The sequence below is a fragment of the Salvia hispanica genome, chromosome 3 (assembly GCF_023119035.1).
Source record: "Salvia hispanica cultivar TCC Black 2014 chromosome 3, UniMelb_Shisp_WGS_1.0, whole genome shotgun sequence".
NCBI classification, from domain to species: domain Eukaryota; kingdom Viridiplantae; phylum Streptophyta; class Magnoliopsida; order Lamiales; family Lamiaceae; genus Salvia; species Salvia hispanica.
This window is the reverse complement of record NC_062967.1, coordinates 29,484,541-29,502,675: the sequence shown is the minus strand read 5'-3', so window position 1 is coordinate 29,502,675 and position 18,135 is coordinate 29,484,541. Positions and strand designations below refer to the sequence as shown.

Here is an 18,135-nt window from a genome sequence, read left to right as displayed (position 1 = left end):
TTAAATCATCCATTCCAGGTATACTAATTGATATACCCATCAATGAGGTTTTCTGTAGAAATAGTATTCTTGCTTGTTTGGACAACCCCCGATACAGAAAGAAATAGTTACACAAATCATCCCAGAACAGTTACTGCCAAATTCAATCTAAAGGAGATATCTCATCATGAAACAGAATCGCAAAATCTCCATCATTTTGAAATTGACAAGCTGGACTTGGCACTCAATGCTGTTTTACAAAGGAACTCCTAATTCAGAAATCTTTACTATCTTCTTATCAATTGCTGCCGCAGATGTGATATGCCATTGAGGCAACCTGGTTCAGACACAATACACCAAGTCACCAACACATGAATACGAATGATCATTTCTCAACAACACAATTGGTTTATTAATAACTAGTTAGGGTTTCATGAACTTACGTCTGTCCGTAGCTTCAAAGCCTCCCTTCCAGGTATTTCTCGCAACAGGTCCATCAAATCTGACTGAGCAGTAAATATAGGACAACAAAGAAATAAAAAAAGATGAGCATTGAAGGTCCATGTAAAATGATTTACTATAAATTAAATAGAGAGATGCGATGAAACAAGCAAAAGATTGGTTTTACTTTGATCACAATCCTATGCAAGCACAATCCAATCTATATCTATGGGGATAAGTTGATTTGCTCAACTGGGCTTCTCGACTTTCATCACCTTTGTTTTATTACTGTTTTTGTATTAGTCTCAAGTTTTGAAATGTATCATACGTAACAAATATGAAATTTAATGATGAGAAAGGAAAGTCGGGTCTTATACTATAGAGAGAATTATAGTGGGATTTGAATAAGAAGAATAGGCTTTACCCGCAGCTGCCTTATAAACTGATCTACAAATTCCTTGAATCTGAGTTCCAGCATATCAATTTGAACATCAGGATGAGAGAAGTTCACATAGTTAATGTACTACTTGAGATGAGAAATGCCATCAGATAGACTCAACTCTTTCACATTATTTTGCATGTGTTCAGCTCATTTCCAAAGTGCTGCAACAGAAATGCTTTGCGTAGCGCATATTCCAAAGCCGGCTCTACTACTTAATCAATTTTGTAGGAGTATTAATTTATATGGAAGAATATATTTTAAAATTTAAATTTAGTAATTAATGATTGAAGTAAATTAATGTGGTACAATAAAATAGGTTTGAATTGAGTGTGATCATAACCGCCGCCTTTTTCTCTATGCCTCTTCTTCTTCTTCACTGCGGTAAAATAAGTTACTACAGTAGTATGTATTAGCTGCAGAGATAGAGTGCATTTTGATTCCTCTTCTATCTTGACAGAAATCATGCGTTCCCGCTTGGCTGCCTCCGCCATGCACTGCCTTTCTCGATCTACCATTAATTACGCTTCAGCCGCCGAAGCTCGATTCGTCCGCAGCTTCTATTTAAAATAATAATAATATACTCCATTCTCACTTGTTTGCATTTGTCTAACTGTGGGAAATTTGTTAGAAACTTAGAAGAGATTGATCCCCGTCACTTGAAACCTTGGGATATTCAACGTGAATTGGCGAAACCCCCAGGTATTTCTCAATACTATTACTCACAGTATTCTTTACTGATGAATTCACAAACAAATTTTAAAATTTTAATGTAAACGAGTTCATCATTAATCACCCCATTCCTAATCATCAATTGTCATATATTTGTAAGTTTTCTCCTCTTAAAATGTGCAGCTTACCATTGGCCACCTCATCTTGCTTTGAGATAAAATGTACTCCTACATCATCATGCTTACAACTTGACATCTACCCTAAGACCAAGCCTGAGACCGTTGTTTATTATCATGATCGTGTTATTGATGCATATTCCCTTAAAAGAGGATGGCACCATCTCACCCAACTATCACATATGTCTTCCTTCTTTTCTAAAGGAAAACTATTCTTTATCTGGGGCTACTTGTAATGGTCTACTTCATTTACATAATTTTACGGGTCATGCCTCTCTGGAACCCAACAACGAGTGAGTATAAGATCCTGCCTATGCCCCTTGCAGAACCCCCTGATCTACTTAGGTGGTTTATAACGGCATATGGAATGTGGTCTGACCATAAATTTGATGATGTCAAAGTGATGCATCTTAAACAATTTTGGTTGGAAGATAATGCCGGCGAGTTATATTACTTTGACTTGTATTCCCTTAGAACTAATTCTTGGGGGAGAATAAATTGCACCGAGTTTGACTATTTTCCCTTAATAGATTGTGCTTGCCTGGATGGCGTTTTTTATTGTAAAGCATTTAAAAAAGGAGGCCATGGCCCTGTTTTCTGTTCGTTTGACCTCTCTACTGAAACTATGTCCACTTTACCCTTTCCTCAACTTATTCAGTCCGATTTTAAAATTATAAAGTATAAGGGGATGTTAAGTGTTGTTGAGTGGTGGGATGATAAAGATGATGTGCCTTGGAAGTTCCAACTTTGGAGTCTGAGAGATGGAACTTGGACAAGAGAATCTGCATTCCATACTCGTGGTATTAGGCAGTTGTTATGGTCCTCGCCGGACGGTAAGCTATTGTATTTTGCAAGCTTGAATGATGAGCTAGTGGCGTTTGATCGTAGCATTGGAATGTTGAAGCATCTTGGTGTCAAATGGTTTTCTTCTGAACCAAAAATCATTCCGTAAAGCTTTGCTCAACTCAATGGTATTTCACAGGTACATTCTCAACTCCTAATGCATATAAACTGTGAAAGCTTATTAATATATGCTTGAGTAATGTGTTTATATTGAAATAATTCAACTTGATCAGACGCATGAGCAGAAGAAAGAAGAAAAAGACGAGGATGCATACCAAGTATCCTTAAATTAGGTTGCATTTCCTATGTATTCTTTTCCCAGAAACAGAATCTATCCTCGATGGAACAGTTAAATAATAGTAGTAGTAGTAGTAGTAGTAGTAATAATTCTGGGAGTGGTTCTGCATCTCTATCCTCTTCGATCTATTTTAAATCTCAACTTTCTTTGCCAATGTTTGGATCAAACACAGAGCTACAGACTAAGGTTAATGCTATTCCATCAAATACTGAAACTGGTGCTACACCACAGATTATCCAGCAATTCCAAGTCTGGGACTGGGAGTTAAAATGATATGGGTGGCACATCAGATAATTCTTTTCCTACATCATCTATCAAACTTCATGTAGAACAGTAAAATATGTGGAGAAGTATATAGACATAGTAGAGAATAGTTGTAGGTGTTGTTCTACTCAACATAAGCCATGTATACATAGATAGTACAACAGACTAATTGATATACCCTTAATGGGGTTTTATGTAGAAATAGTATTTTTGCTTATTTGGACAATCCTCGTTCAGAAAGAAGAGTTGCGCAAATCATCCCAAAACAGTTAGTGCCAAATGCAATCCAAGCAAAATAGTATCTCGTAAACAGAGACAAGCTGTCTTGGCATTTAATATTGTTCTACACAGGAACTCCTAATTCAGAAATCTTTCCTATCTTTTTATCAATTGCTGATCTTTGCTGCCTCAGATGTGATGCCATTGAAGCAACCTGGTTCAGATACAATACACCAACACATAAATAGGGTTTTTTTTTTCATTCCTCAACAAGACAATTGTATTAAGTAATAACTTGTTAGGATACTTACGTCTGCTCGTAGCTTCAAAGCCTCCCTTCCAGGGATTTCTCGCAACAGGTCCATCAAATCTGAGCAATATACATAGGATAACAAAGAAATAAAAAAAAAAAGAGCATTCAAGGTCCATGTACAATGATTTATAAATTAAATAGAGAGAAGTGATCAAACAAGGTTAAACAAGCAACAAAATGATTTTTCTTTGATCACAATCCTATGCAATGAATAATGTAAGCACAATCCAATCTATGGGGATACGTGGATTTTTCTCAACACAAACTTATAGATTTCAAAGATGGGCTTCTCGGGTTTCATCAATCTAGTGATACTCTAGGTCTATGAGTCATCACCTTTGTTTTATTATTGTTTTTGTATCAGTTTCAAGTTCTATCCACCACGCTTTTGAAATGTATCATAACAAATTGGAATTAATGATGGGGAAGGAAGTCAGCTCTTATTCTCCTCGATTTCCAGGCTGGCATACTACAGAGAGAATTATAGTGGGATTATGAAAAGCAACAAGAGCCAATAAGAAGAATAGGTTTTACCCGCAGCTTCTGTTTCTGCCTTATAAACTGATCTAGCAATTCCTTGAATCTGAGTTCCAGCATCCCTGCATATCAATTTGAACATCAGATGGGCAGGATGAGAAAAGTTCATTTGTGTATGCATAAAATCATTCTAGTTAATGTACTACTTGAGATCAGAAAGGCCACGTTTCATGTCTCTTTCAGCAAGGACAGAGCGCTCAAGCAGCTTTTGACTCTCCTTCTTCATTAAGTCAACAGATAGACTCAACTCTTTCACATTATTTTCAGCTCTAACAAATTGTGCCTGCATACAATCACATCATAAGGCGTGTTCAGCCCATTTCACAAGGTGACGCAACAAAAATGCTTTGCACATGCAATCAGAACAAAGTGATATTAGTTCCATTTTATCTGCATACATATGATAAAAAAATAATTAAGATATTGGTGCACCTCCTCACTCTGAAGTCGACCCAGTGTTTTACGAATCAAAAATCTTCTAGGTCCTACAGACCACAAGCAAAAAAAAATATCAGTTTTAAATAGAGAATCAAGGGTAATAAAGTGAGAGAAATATCCAGAGAAGATAGCAAGGCAGCATTTCTTCTTAAAACAAATTTACCAAACCAAACATTCTGCAATTGATTAGATGTGGCTAAGTCATGCACGAAACCCATCACCTCCCATCATCCATCCTACATTCCCTTCCTCGTGAGATTATGATATCTTTTCCAACAGTGTAACAACATAAATGGTGTAATAATGTGTGAGTTCATTTTGACAATTTTAAAATTAGAAAAAGAAAAATCAACTTGAACAAGCTAACAGACAGTATACATGACTATGTGCCTATGGCATGAACACTGAGGAAAGTAGAAACATTGTGATAAATCTAATCAATTTGTTAAAGAGTGCATTAGCCCAATCTTAAACAATAGTAATAAATACCAAGAATAGTTGATAATGTAATGCAGATTGCAGAAAAGCAAGTGTGGAATAAGTATAACAATGGGAACCTCGCATAAGGAGGAGGCAAGAAGTAACAACAACACCAGCGGTGAGTGCAGGATGTTCTCTTAAACTGACTAATTCATCTGTAGGAATTAACATGACAAACAATATTCCTCAGATCATATCAGAATAAACCTAATAATTTGAATTAAAATTAATTGAGCAATAAATTGAATTTCGATTTCTAGGTATGAAACCTTTAACTTTGGTGAAGAAAGCTTCCTCATAATACCGATACCGAGTTCCGATTTGGGGAACAAATTCCTGCAAAGCGCATGTCGGTCATTTGGTTGCAGAGAGAGAGAGGAGGATCCGCTGTTGGTTACCTGAAGAGAGCGGAGATGAGTGGAGGAGGATTGCTGAAGAGAGCGGGCGGAGCTAATGGCGGAGTCGGCTGACTCCTGAACGGTGCGAGGGAGGTCTTCCGATATGTAAGTCAGCCAATCCTGCTGCTGCTCCGTCGGCGGTGGCGGTGCTGCATCTTCTTCTCCCATCTTTCCCCTAATTCCTCACACGATGATTCGATTTTTTTCTTCTCCTTCTTTAATAATTGCTACATTTTTCATTTTAATAATCAACTTTTAAAATAGGAGTATTTTTTAGCCAAAGTTGTACATATTTTTCAATAACTAATGAATATTTATATTTAGATGTATATTTTGAATAATTACAAAAATGAATTAAGCTTGATCTTGATGATAATTGGCTCAATTGAACCCATTATTATAGTACTCCATTCTTTATATAAGTCCATTAAATTCATTTTTACTATGTTTAATTAATTTATTTCATACATATCTAATAAATTTTTGTAAGTCTATGATCAAACCAAATTTTGGAAGGCATATACTAAACTAAAAGAAAATGTTCATAAGATAAATTAATTTAGTTGGACAATAACAAAAATTGTAGAATGCTCAAAAAGAAAGGAAAAATGTAGTACTACTAGTAATCCAAACCATGTTCCAGCAAAAACTATAATCACCAATGTTCCATATCGCTCTACCCGAACCCCAAAACCGAGCGATCAAAATGTCTTCAACTCACCATCATCAAGTCGTCACTTCACCGTGACAATCTTGATGACGGACGACGATCCAATCCGGTGGAGCACAACCACCGCATCGCCCTCCTTGCACAGCCCCTTCGTCTTCGCATGCTGGAGGGCAAACTCAAGGGCTTCCTCTGTCGACTCCTCATCCGAAGCCCTTGCAGATCCCGCGCACAGAACCGGAACCAGACCCCTGAATATCAGACTGTGCCTGGCCGGAGATTCATCGCTGCACGACCAATCAAAAGAGTCAGTCTTGATCTCCGGAACCACCACAGACAGAATAGGCATCCCTGGTCTGTACTTGGCCACCAGCTTCGCAGTCCTCCCCCCTCGAGTTAGGACCAGAATGAGAGCTGCTTTGGCCGAGTTGGCAGCTCGAACAGCACACGATGCAAGGCTCTCCAAGGGACTCATGGGCACCGGGGCGTTTGTCATGATCCGTTTAAAAGCATCAGCGTAGTCGATTGTGCTTTCTGCCTCTATGCAGATCTTGGCCATGGTGCGGACTGCCAGCTCCGGGTAAGCTCCTGCTGCTGTTTCGCCACTGAGCATGACGCAGTCTGTTCCATCTAGAACAGCATTGGCGACGTCCGTGGCTTCTGCTCGGGTTGGCCTTGGAGACTTGATCATGGACTCGAGCATCTGCGTTGCAGTGACGACCGGCTTTCCTTGGATGTTGCACTTGTACACCATCACCTTCTGAGCTAAGAATATCTTCTCAATTGGGATCTCCATTCCAAGATCACCACGAGCAACCATGAATGCATCTGAGTTGGCTAGAATTTCATCAAAATTCGCCACCCCTTCTTGATTTTCAACCTAATAATTCAGAATACATTCTTAATGGGAAACATAAAGACAGTGGTAGCTGTTGCTTCCACAAAGTAAAGAACTTCCATTCTTAAAAACCAGAAAGACAAAAAAACACTGCTCACTAAATTCATCACATGACAATAATTTTGGTGAAGAAAACTAGAAATCACATTCTTCCCTAGCAATACTAGAAAAATTAGCCAATGAAATAGGCTTCATCCTAAACTAACATCACTACAATCACATTTTGTCTCGTAATTAAAAAATTTCACGAACAATACTCAAATCACCTTTTCTCTCTATTAATCTCCCACTTGACCAATTTTGCATTAAAAATCATACCAACAGCATTGATAGTGGACAGATGGAGCAATTGAAACACCCAAAATTTTTGTGAAAAATATGGAATGTTAGAAATGTGAAGCAAAGTAAAGCAAGAAAAAGAGAAACAAGAGATGACCTTAGACATGAGAAGGATGGTCTTGGCATGGTGTCCCAACAGCTTGCGAACCTCAACCAAGTCAGAACCCTTACGAACAAAAGACAGAGCAATCATGTCAATCTTATTAGGAACCCCCCAGTTGATGATATCTTCCTTGTCCTTTTCAGTCAAAGTAGGGAGGTCCACCACAACCCCGGGAAGATTCACATTCTTCCTCTCACCGAGCACAGCAGTATTCTCACAACGGCAACGCACCAGCCCCTGCTTGGTGTCGCACTCCAAGACAGTGAAAGAGATGGTTCCATCAGCACAGAGTATGACCATCCCGGGCTTCACATCCTCCGCGAGCTTCTTGTAACTCATGCATATCGTCTTTGCATCGCCCTTGAGGCTGTAGTCCGTAGAGATCGTGATCTCCTCCCCCTGCTTCAGTTGCACGGCCTTCTCATCTTTCAGAAACCCCGTTCGGATTTCCGGGCCCTAAATCGATGATGAGCAATGAATTTGTAAAATCGAATCGAAAGCAAAACAAAAGGTAAATCGAATTGAACCTTGGTGTCGAGCATGACGGCGCAGAGAATGCCGGTGTTCTCCATGGCCTTGCGGAGATTATCGAGGGTTTCCTGGTGGTATTCGTGAGATCCGTGAGAGAAATTGAAGCGAGCGACGTTCATGCCAGCTCGGAGAAGCTTCTCCACCATGGGGATGGAGCGAGAAGCAGGGCCTAGCGTGCACACGATCTTCGTCTTCGGCCGCGTCTCACCACCATCTCCGCCGAAGTAGTTAGTCATCTCTCTCTCTCTGTCTCTGTATTTTGTGAGCGGAAAGAATTTAGTGTGAAGACTGGGGGAAGGAGGCTAACTCTATTTATATGCAATTAAAGGAGGGAGCGGAGAGGCCTACTTTTTGAACAAGTTAGGGCTAATTACTTCAATTATTATTCCTTTTATAAAAACATACTTTCCCAAATTAATACCACCAAATTATCAACATGAATACCAACACAAATGTGTTAAATTATTCTTCCTTTTATAATTCAATAAGTATAATTATCAAGATTATTGGCAGCACATTTCACAAATTTCAATATAGAATTAGTAATATACGAAAGAGAAAAAATAAATAATTAACTAATTTTTTAAAATAGAAAAATATAAATACTGATTGTGGACCGATGAAATCTTTCATTTGTCCCCAAATGTGTATCACATAATTTTATTTCGATTTGTCATATTTCATTTATTTATGTTTTATTATAGTAGTAGTGTTTAACTTAATAAGTTGGTCATATATTTTACTAACTTATTTTAATTATATTTTATTATAAAATAAACATATTACATATTAAAAAAAAAGACAATGTCAAAATAGGATGAATATTTGCATATAAAATGAGTATTAAATAGGTGGTGACTTGCACAAGAGGCAAGGCTCATTGTTAGAAAGAGGAATATGGAATTAAATTTTGAAACTCATGCCCCTATTTTTCTTTTCTATTCCCACAGAATTCATGCTTGAAGAAAGTGGAAACAACGTCGGCAAAACCATTTGCATAGATCCCCCCAATACAATGGCCTGCATTGCCCTTCTCTCTTTTCTTCCCCGTTGAAATGTGTGTGAGTGTGACCGATATATATATACAAAACATGTATTGGTCAAACTAAGGTCGAATCAAAGTCATAGGTATGTGTAACATTGTAGTAAGATACTGTATTAGACAGACAAGAATGTCACTTTTGCATGTGACATGGGGTCTTGTCTGAATAGTACTACAAGCATAATAATAAGTTAAATAACTTTCTCTTCTTATTCAATAATCTAAGACCCAAACCTATGATCTCAACAAAATACTCATATGATATTTGTGCTTCATTTCCGAGTTACTAACTAGTCTACACCCTTTATATATCTTCTTCTAATTGAGACGAGAGAGAACAAAATAGCAGCAAAATCAACCTCCCATGGGTTGGTCTTTGTTTGTTGGGGGTGCCTAAAAATGCAAGGTATCTGAAAAAATTAAATAAAGTATATTCCAATATATTTTTTGATAATTTGGAACTTGATTCATCATATTTTGGGTCAATTAGGAATCAGATAAACATCTTGTGTTTGAATCCAATGATGCAGAATTAGGGAAGTTGTCTTTTACTTCTGGAAAATATTGGCTCTTCACTCTTTGTTGTAGTTATATCTAAGGAAAAAAATTTAATTCACCTCAAAAGTGTAATTCATCATCACACCCGAACTGGAATCATAATTCATAATCATCTGATTCTGATCCATCAAAGTTGTCAGCATCATACCTATGCTCATCTTCCTCATAGTATATAATTTAATTACTTTGAGTTATGTTGCTCGGTCTTTTCCCCTGGCCTAACTCTTCCTTTGATACATTTTCCGAATAGGATACTCAATAAATATGAAATCTTATGGAATATTCCCTGGCCTAGTTTGGCCTTCATTTCTTTCCTAATTTTCTTTCTGAAGCCGTTCTTGCTCCTCGGCCTTTTCTTGTAAGAAGAGTTAAACTAGTCTTATTTATCATTGTTCTGAGATTAAGCATTGAATTTTATGTATTTAATCGAATAAGACTCAATCGTATATAGTCATCAAATCAAACTTCCTTACACTTAATTTGATATCAAATTCAATTATATGATTACGAGATGAAAGACACATTCCATAAAGAAAATAATCAAAATATAATGTAGTATTAAGTAAAAGAAGTGGCATCATATCGTCGATTCACATTTATCTAGCCTTATTACATATAGAGAGAGTAGTATGGAACTTTAGACATCAAATAACTGATGTGGTTGGAAGCTCATTAGTGTTAACCTGCACAACCAAAGGGCTCCTAACATGATGGAACCCATCGGACCACGTAATCGACCCGAAATCATATCTACCATGCGATATCTTGAGGGGACTCATGGTGACACGATACGTTATTTCCTGTTTAAAAGGCGAAAACAGCAATACCCTGGGCCAAACCACTACCTCGACGCCATGAGGCTTCACCACACTAACATAGTACACGGCCGTTTTCAAATGCCCAACGTTTTTTAGAGTTCTCTTAACTGTGGTGACGCACCTGAGGTCGGACACGGAGATGGACGGGTAGTTTATGTTCCAATTGGGCTCGGGCTGGTCTGGGCACCGGACTTGTGGGCATATGACCATGGCTTGTAGTTGGGCCTCAGAAAAGCCCATGTTGCATAGGAAATTAACATAGTCTTGTGTGGTGGTGTCGTAAATAAGACCCGGATCCAAAGCCTTGAGTGGATCAATGTGTCCCGATCCGATGTCAAACGGGTCGGCCGATTTCTCCGATGCTTCAACTGCTATGCCATCACCATATATGTCCGTGTTGTGGGCCGTGGTCAATAGGGCCGATCTAATTGCAGCCGGAGACCATAGCGGATGGGCAGACTTGACGAGTGCAACTACGCCCGACACATGGGGGCAAGACATGGACGTTCCGGACAACATATTCCATTTAGTCGTCCGGTTATCGCCCGGAAATATGGTCGGAGGAGCCTTGGGCGACCACGATGCCAATATGTTCACTCCCGGGGCACTAATGTCTGGCTAAATTAACATCATACAACCAAAAATTAACTATATAGGAGTAACAATTAGGGATGAGATCAAGTGATGAGAATGATGTAGCGCTTAATTAGCACCTTGAGAAAGTCGGGCGAAATCGAGCTAGGCCCTCTGGAGGAAAAAGCCGCGACCACGGGCGCGGACGACCTTTTTAAAGCCGTTTCACTCGGCCGGATGTGCAGCTTGGTACCACTTCACATCAATTATATATTACAAACTCATCACTTTATTTAATTTCAATAGTAGTACGGATTATAATTTAATATAAGTGCTACTTACTAATTTAGTTTTCCCAAATTTGTGCCCTGAATTAAGTCAATACGCACAACGGGGATTATGCTTAGAGCAGCAACAGGCCTAGTCATTGGCTGCACAAAGATGAGCGCCGTTGCATTTATTAGAGATGCTGCGTACTCCGCCTTCACGCTCAACGTCTCCGATCCATCGCTCGAGAAGCAGAGGAGTATCAATCCCGATGCCGACCGACCCGTCAGGTTCCGATTATCCATATCACAAATCCTGCATAAACAAAGTTTTTAGTTGGTTTTATTTATATATACGTCCAACAATTAAATAAATGATGAATTGTTCATATCATGCATGCATACGTAAAAAAAACTTTCATGTTAAATATTCATATAAAAATGGTACCCATTGTAAAAAAAATCTCTAGTCCTGGCTAGGGCTCCTCTCACACCTTTCTCTATCAAAGCTTCACCCTGCATTGCAAAGTCCCTAATTACTACTATCAAATGATTCCAAATTCAAGAAAAGCAACATAATTTACCACAAAGGAGGCGCCGTCGTCATCCACCAAAATCTCCGTGGGGAAACTCCGATCAATCGTGGAAGCCGCGACGGAGATGCTCCACGGAAACACATTATCCACCGTGGACAAATCGGGCCCCGCATTCCCGGCCGCGAAAACCACGCTGACCCCCATCTGCACCGCGTGGAACGAGCCCAGCCCGGCCGCCGACCCCAGCCTCGCCGGCGCCCTCCGCCCTATCGACGCCGATATGACGTCCACCCCGTCGCGCAGCGCCTCGTCGAACGCCGCCAGCACGTCCGCCTCCGCGCACGCCCCCGAGCCCCCTAAGCTCCAGCACACCTTGTACACCGCCACCCTCGCCCTCGGGGCGCCCCCGCGGGCCACGCCCCCGCCCAGCCCCGCGGTGCACGCCCTCGACCCGGCGGCGGTGGAGGCCGTGTGCGTGCCGTGGCCGAGGACGTCTCGGGCGGATATGTATTCGGTTTTGTCCATCTTGCCGTAGGATCTCTCGAACCCGGATTTGAAGTATTTTGCTCCGATGAGTTTCCGGTTGCAGTGCTTCTTCGGGTCCAAGTTGTCGCCGCGCGAGCACGTGCCTTTCCACCGCTTTGGCACCGGAGGCGTGCCGGGCTCCTCGTGAAAGCTCGCCGACTCCGGCCACACGCCTTTAATAATAGCCCGTTCAAACATTAAATTTAAAGACTTGAATTATATGGATAGTACATTTCATATCATGTTTAGTGCATTCACCCAAAAAAGTGACTAGTATTTTTAAATTTATTTTATGCTAATAGTCGTCATTCTTATCTAAATACCGTTGCAAATCCTATAACAATGTGATTTCATTAATCATGAATCTCCGCTGTTGTTTTTTTACTAACATTTTATTTTGCAGCATGTGAATGTGATTGGTAATATGGCCTTAAAATCATACTGGACCACTGGTCGGCTCTTTATCGTGTCACTGTAAGCTCAAACTCGAACATAATATGTTCTTCAAATAAACTCGGCTAACAATTTGACATTGTGACACGATAGAGCCATACAAATTCTAAACCTCAAAGTTCAAAGATTAATATTCAAATCACCAATAACTAGAAAAATAAGAATTAAATCAGTTAATTAATTACACACAAACTATCGAAATTATCATCGTGTGATGAAACTCGACACTAATCCATTGATTTCGTGCATATACATGCCATGCCCAAAACTGCCTACTATATATGGTGATCATGTCATGCATAATAAGGGAAAGAAAGTGTGTTTGTCACCTGAGTCAAAGACACCAACAATGACATCCTCTCCATGGCAAAGCTGCAATGGAGTTCCTCCACTATAGTCAAGGGTAAGTCCCATGAAATCCCAGCTTCTTGTGGTGCACAGCTTCATCATCCTACTCTTAAAAACAGATATCACGCCTCTCGTATCTGCAACACCATTTTTGGCAAAAATCAAACCACAAATATGGCCATCACAATGCAAGAATCTAGCTAGTGTTGATTGTTTACTTGTCAAGATGGCTGCTTGGCTTGCATTGAGTGTTGCAGCAAATCCAGACAAGGAATGCTTGTAGCTATACACCAATGCCTCCTTTGCTTCCTCCTTACTATAAAATCAAACCCCAAAACCAAAAAAAGTTTGTGATCAAGCATGTTAAGTTAATTAAGCCCTACATATAAATGATAATCAGTTTGTCGACCTATGGAACACGCTGGTAAGGTGGCGGACATGATGCTCGTATGTAAGGAGAGGATCGGTATAGTTGGCATGCCCTAAGTAGACAATGTAGACCTGATTAAGGCAAAAATACACGCGTAAAATGAGTGTGGTTATCAGTTGAAGTGAAACCAAGAGAGTTTTACAAATGGAAGTTACATGAGAAGAAGATGTTGAATGAATGAAATAAAGCGAAAGTGTTAGAGAAAGACTCCAAAAACACTGAAAACCAGTAGCCATTGCCTCAGTTTGACAAGAAAAAACATGGGATCTTTGCCATATATATATAGGGAGCCGAAGGAAGACATGGAGCGTGCAGTCGAAGGAAACTGGCATTTTCTCATTTTAGGTGTACGTATGTATACTAGCTAGCTACACCAAAGTTGAGTTCATGTGACCTTCATCATTTATAGTTCTCAACAATTATCAGTTATTGAATCCAAATTATATGAAAATAAGTATTGTTTAGTCAAAATGATATAGGCGGCTTAGGCAATAATCCCACAGGTGAAAGCATGCAATGCAAAGGCATCATCACCCTAGCTATATAGTAACATCAGAAAGCAGCCCTAATCAACATTATATTTGGAGGCATTTCTGAGATTTTGAATGAAGAACTTTATTAGTGGATCAAATATTTTAATGGTTAAAAAATGATAAAAAGACAATAGACTGCACTCATGAGGATTCTGCCTGAATAAATACATCTATCAAGTAGAATATCATGAGTGTTCATAAGGTCTCAAGCATTTTGTATGATCCACCGGCTTTCATTTTCCACACGACATCTCAGTTTTGATCCCTCATAAGATTCCAACAGGAGATGACAAAATGCAAGAATCCTATGCACCATTCATCTTCTAATTCTGGTCTACTGCTGTAAATCATTGCCTAATTAGCTACATCTTTCCCAACAAAAGATGCGTGAATCAAGCGCATATACTTGCAAGATTATGATGTTCTTTTACGCTACGCTAATCTTTACCTTCCAAGATGCAAAATTCACATTAGTAAGGTTGCAAGTAAGCATTGAGAACCTGCTTTCTGAGGTGCCTACCCTCATAGCTCTCAATAATATATCATTGAGCTTAATTAACACATCATTATTTAAGTAAATGTTAATGATATTAATCATAAATCAGTCTGAAATCTTAAGGTTTCCAAAATAGACAGATTGTTTCCTTACAACCAGGAAACCGGGATAACTGTATCCCCCCCCCCCCCCCCCGTTCCTCTGCTGAGCTTCCCAAATATTACCAATCTGAGGAAAGAGGGGAGGACTTGTTTCGCGGAGGTAGACACTGCTGCGTGTTTTCAGTTGACTTGTTCATTACATAGAAAAATCAGCAAACAATCTCCTGCAGTTCACACTGATAAAGTACTTCTTTGTTATAAATTTCCATGTGAGTGAGCTCAGCTTCAGCTTCCACTAAACATCCAAATTTGCAGCCATCTTTTTGGGATTAGTCAATGGTCAGATCATATACAACCATACAGCCTACAGCCACTTCATCAAGATTCAAGAGGCATCTATTATATTTGTTGACATTTTTCCCAACCTAGAACGCGCCGACAGTTAAAACACGCTTTCTATTCTTGGAAGGTTTCTTTGCTGTGAAGTTTTTGGCCCTTTTGTTACATATCCAATATGAGAATTTTCACAGTTTAGTTGCAACTATTAATTTCCAAGATTAATTAGAGTTAATCACATTCTTGAATCTTGATTGAGCAAAAGTAGTTGTATCTTTAAGTAGTTACCATTCTTAACCAATGATTTTAATAATCAGATGTACCATTACTCTAACATACTGTCAGTTGCCTGTTTAAACTGAAGTGAAGCAGGAGTTTGTAAACATTTCTTCAATCACACATATATGCAAGATTCTCAACTAAATTTTTAATAAAAACTTTTAAAAAGTGAGTAGTATTACTATTTTTTATCTCCTTATCTTTGCAAGTTTGTTTCATGTTGAATGTGACATTTATATCTTGAACCTAAAGTTATCCCCACTACCATACAAAATCTTTCTAAAATAAGTAGGTAAGGTGGCTACATAAGGCAACTAACAGTAAGGGACAACACACAGATAAACAATAATTTTAGCATCTTCAAAAATCATTTATCTATTTAAGTATTGGAAAAGTTGTTGGAGGAGGAAGGGAGTCTGGATAGTGAATAGTATAATTACAGATATATGAAAAATGTAATGGAAGATGTCATGCGCATGCTAAAGAATAGAGAGAGATAAGGAAAGGAATGGTGGGAATTGAATTGTAAAAAACGCACTAACTTGCTACTGATCAATAACTCTTGAAAAAAAGTGCAACAATAAGGAATCATCATTGCCATTTGCCATCAACTATCACCACTCTTATAAGTCTTTTCATACCATCCCTCTTCTTCTTTTTTCTTCCCTTTTGCTGCTTCTACCCTTTTCTTGGAAAAAAGTAATCTTTCTTTTTATAGGTGGCTCTCTGATCAGTGTTTGAAAAGTGGGATTTTGTTTTTTTGAATTTTTTTTGTGGGTTTGATCTTGATGGGGAACTGTTGGTGTGGGTGGAAAATTTACAGGGTCTCTTCCAACTCAAAATCTGGTGAGTTTTCCTATTTTCTCTGTTTTCTTAGATAAAATGTATTCTTGATTGTTTTCCAGCCATATTTGATATTCAGAAGGTGATTCTGATATTAATATAACTTGAATGAATATTCAAATATTTATTCTGTCTGAGATCATATTATGCAGAAAGATTGTAAAGTTATATAGCATCTTGTTCTTGATATAATAGTGAAAAATAGAAGAATTATTTTGTCCTAGTAGTACTATATATCAGTTGAACTGGAAATTATCAAGAAAGCATAGTTATAACCATGACAAAACATGTAACAATTGAAGTGGTTGCACTTGCAGAATCCCCTGATCAAGGCCCCTCAGAAAAGGTAACAAAGGATGAGAGAAAACTACCATCAAATCCAGAAGAAGTAGAAGATCTACGCCGTTGCACTTCATCAAAGCCACTGACTGTGTTCACGTTCAACGAGCTCAAGAGCATCACTTCGAATTTCAGACAAGATTACATGTTGGGAGGGGGAGGATTTGGGAGTGTGTACAAAGGCTACATTTCTGAAGACATACAAGGCCTTCAGCCAATCACAGTTGCTGTCAAGGTTCATGATGGAGACAACAGTTCACAAGGTCATAGGGAATGGCTGGTAAATTATTCATTATCTTGATGAAAATTTCTCACCCATTTTGCACGATAAGTTAGTTCTGATTAGATGGTGTGTGCTTAGGCTGAGGTGATCTTCTTGGGGCAGCTCTCTCATCCAAATCTTGTCAAGTTGATTGGCTATTGCTGTGAGAACGAACACCGGGTTCTGATATACGAGTACATGCCTCGTGGCAGCGTTGAAAACCTTCTCTTTTCGAGTAAACTCCACATCCGTCTTCTTGATGCAAACACACACACACACACATTGTAGTGTTGCTTTGACACCAATGATAATGTTGTTGTAGGAGTTCTGCTGCCTCTCTCTTGGTCTACTAGAATGAAGATAGCTTTTGGTGCAGCAAAGGGGCTGGCTTTTCTGCACGAAGCAGAGAAGCCGGTCATCTACCGCGATTTCAAGACTTCCAACATCTTGTTGGATGAGGTGAGTTTGCTCTAAATCTGTCTTCATCATAGCCATATAATGATACAATCAAGAAATCCAACTTATTCACAGGAATACAACGCGAAGCTCTCTGATTTCGGCCTTGCCAAAGACGGGCCAGAGGGGGACAAGACTCATGTCTCCACGCGCATAATGGGAACCTATGGATACGCTGCACCCGAGTACATAATGACAGGTAGCCATGTCATAACCATTTTCAATACACACACACAATGCCATGGTCTCATAACTCTTTGGTGCATTAGGCCACCTGACTCCTAGGAGCGACGTGTACAGCTTTGGAGTGGTGCTGCTTGAGCTTGTGACGGGGAGGAAGTCTCTGGACCGGTCAAGGCCAGCACGGGAGCAGAATCTGACGGAATGGGCTGCCCCGTTGCTCAAGGAGAAGAAGAAGGTGCTCGACATCGTGGATGGGAGGCTAGGAGGAGACTATCCGGTAAAGGGTGTGCAGAAAGCAGCCATGCTAGCCTACCACTGCCTTAACCGCAACCCAAAGGCACGGCCGCTCATGCGAGACATCGTGGACTCGTTGGAGCCTCTGCAGATTGAGGCTAATGCTGCACCTCACAACCTCTCTTTCACTATATATACTAGTCCCAACTCAAATGCTGGCTAGTCAAAAACCAAAACTGAACACTTTAATTCTTCTCGTTTTTGTTCATGTTTGTTAGTTATAATCTATACTAGTTTGTAGAAAATCAAGAGTTTCATATATACAGATTGATAAATCTTCTTCCTTTTTGGTTGTTGTGATATGAGTTTCTGCTTTTTTGTTTCATTATAATTTGTACAGGTATAGTATATGTTTCAATATCATTGTATGATTAAATTTTTTCAGCCATTTTGCAAATTAGAAAAGGAAGCAAAACTAAAACGTCGGAA

General features: G+C 39.3%; 4 protein-coding genes across 5 annotated transcripts; 1 reads left to right on the top strand and 3 right to left on the bottom strand.

Moving 5' to 3' along the window:
• Positions 1-3,174: 3,174 nt before the first annotated feature.
• LOC125210944 (RGS1-HXK1-interacting protein 1) lies at positions 3,175-5,718 on the bottom strand. 2 transcript variants are annotated; one of them, XM_048110593.1, is made up of 8 exons: positions 5,498-5,717; positions 5,369-5,435; positions 5,177-5,254; positions 4,614-4,666; positions 4,328-4,464; positions 4,179-4,243; positions 3,643-3,701; positions 3,175-3,545 (listed from the first exon to the last, which is right to left on the bottom strand). In XM_048110593.1, the coding sequence occupies exons 1-8, from the start codon at positions 5,663-5,665 to the stop codon at positions 3,456-3,458; spliced, it is 717 nt and encodes a 238-aa protein (XP_047966550.1). In that variant the 5' UTR covers positions 5,666-5,717; the 3' UTR covers positions 3,175-3,455. The 2 variants fall into 2 exon arrangements, with proteins under 2 accessions (XP_047966550.1, XP_047966551.1); XM_048110594.1 differs by lacking the exon at positions 5,177-5,254 and having other exon boundaries at positions 5,498-5,718.
• Positions 5,719-6,095: 377 nt separating this feature from the next.
• On the bottom strand, positions 6,096-8,300 carry LOC125210941 (pyruvate kinase, cytosolic isozyme-like). The gene is made up of 3 exons (XM_048110590.1): positions 8,032-8,300; positions 7,499-7,960; positions 6,096-7,044 (listed from the first exon to the last, which is right to left on the bottom strand). The coding sequence occupies exons 1-3, from the start codon at positions 8,269-8,271 to the stop codon at positions 6,232-6,234; spliced, it is 1,515 nt and encodes a 504-aa protein (XP_047966547.1). The 5' UTR covers positions 8,272-8,300; the 3' UTR covers positions 6,096-6,231.
• A 1,872-nt stretch (positions 8,301-10,172) lies between these two features.
• On the bottom strand, positions 10,173-13,820 carry LOC125209801 (subtilisin-like protease SBT3.18). The gene is made up of 9 exons (XM_048109381.1): positions 13,740-13,820; positions 13,564-13,655; positions 13,373-13,470; positions 13,136-13,291; positions 11,877-12,526; positions 11,741-11,808; positions 11,369-11,608; positions 11,167-11,281; positions 10,173-11,071 (listed from the first exon to the last, which is right to left on the bottom strand). The coding sequence occupies exons 1-9, from the start codon at positions 13,818-13,820 to the stop codon at positions 10,280-10,282; spliced, it is 2,292 nt and encodes a 763-aa protein (XP_047965338.1). The 3' UTR covers positions 10,173-10,279.
• A 1,962-nt stretch (positions 13,821-15,782) lies between these two features.
• LOC125210942 (probable serine/threonine-protein kinase PBL16) lies at positions 15,783-18,006 on the top strand. The gene is made up of 6 exons (XM_048110591.1): positions 15,783-16,175; positions 16,490-16,791; positions 16,873-17,008; positions 17,096-17,232; positions 17,305-17,428; positions 17,499-18,006. Exons 1-6 carry the CDS (start codon positions 16,118-16,120, stop codon positions 17,867-17,869), a joined length of 1,128 nt encoding a protein of 375 aa, XP_047966548.1. The 5' UTR covers positions 15,783-16,117; the 3' UTR covers positions 17,870-18,006.
• The last annotated feature ends 129 nt before the right edge of the window (positions 18,007-18,135 follow it).

Bases quoted from the DNA above. Each gene is read 5' to 3' on its own strand.
- LOC125210942 (XM_048110591.1), top strand. From the start codon at position 16,118: ATGGGGAACTGTTGGTGTGGGTGGAAAATTTACAGGGTCTCTTCCAAC. The intron at 16,792-16,872 runs GTAAATTATTCA...GTGTGTGCTTAG, and splicing joins AAGGTCATAGGGAATGGCTG to GCTGAGGTGATCTTCTTGGG. The intron at 17,233-17,304 runs GTGAGTTTGCTC...ACTTATTCACAG, and splicing joins CCAACATCTTGTTGGATGAG to GAATACAACGCGAAGCTCTC.
- LOC125209801 (XM_048109381.1), bottom strand. From the start codon at position 13,820: ATGGCTACTGGTTTTCAGTGTTTTTGGAGTCTTTCTCTAACACTTTCG. The intron at 13,471-13,563 runs GTCGACAAACTG...TTGATTTTATAG, and splicing joins CTTACCAGCGTGTTCCATAG to TAAGGAGGAAGCAAAGGAGG. The intron at 12,527-13,135 runs GTGACAAACACA...CTATTATTAAAG, and splicing joins TGTTGGTGTCTTTGACTCAG to GCGTGTGGCCGGAGTCGGCG.
- LOC125210941 (XM_048110590.1), bottom strand. From the start codon at position 8,271: ATGACTAACTACTTCGGCGGAGATGGTGGTGAGACGCGGCCGAAGACG. The intron at 7,961-8,031 runs GTTCAATTCGAT...TCATCGATTTAG, and splicing joins CCGTCATGCTCGACACCAAG to GGCCCGGAAATCCGAACGGG. The intron at 7,045-7,498 runs GTCATCTCTTGT...CTGAATTATTAG, and splicing joins CCATCCTTCTCATGTCTAAG to GTTGAAAATCAAGAAGGGGT.
- LOC125210944 (XM_048110593.1), bottom strand. From the start codon at position 5,665: ATGGGAGAAGAAGATGCAGCACCGCCACCGCCGACGGAGCAGCAGCAG. The intron at 4,244-4,327 runs GTAGTACATTAA...ATTGATATGCAG, and splicing joins CGTGGCCTTTCTGATCTCAA to GGATGCTGGAACTCAGATTC. The intron at 3,546-3,642 runs GTAAGTATCCTA...TATCTGAACCAG, and splicing joins CTTTGAAGCTACGAGCAGAC to GTTGCTTCAATGGCATCACA.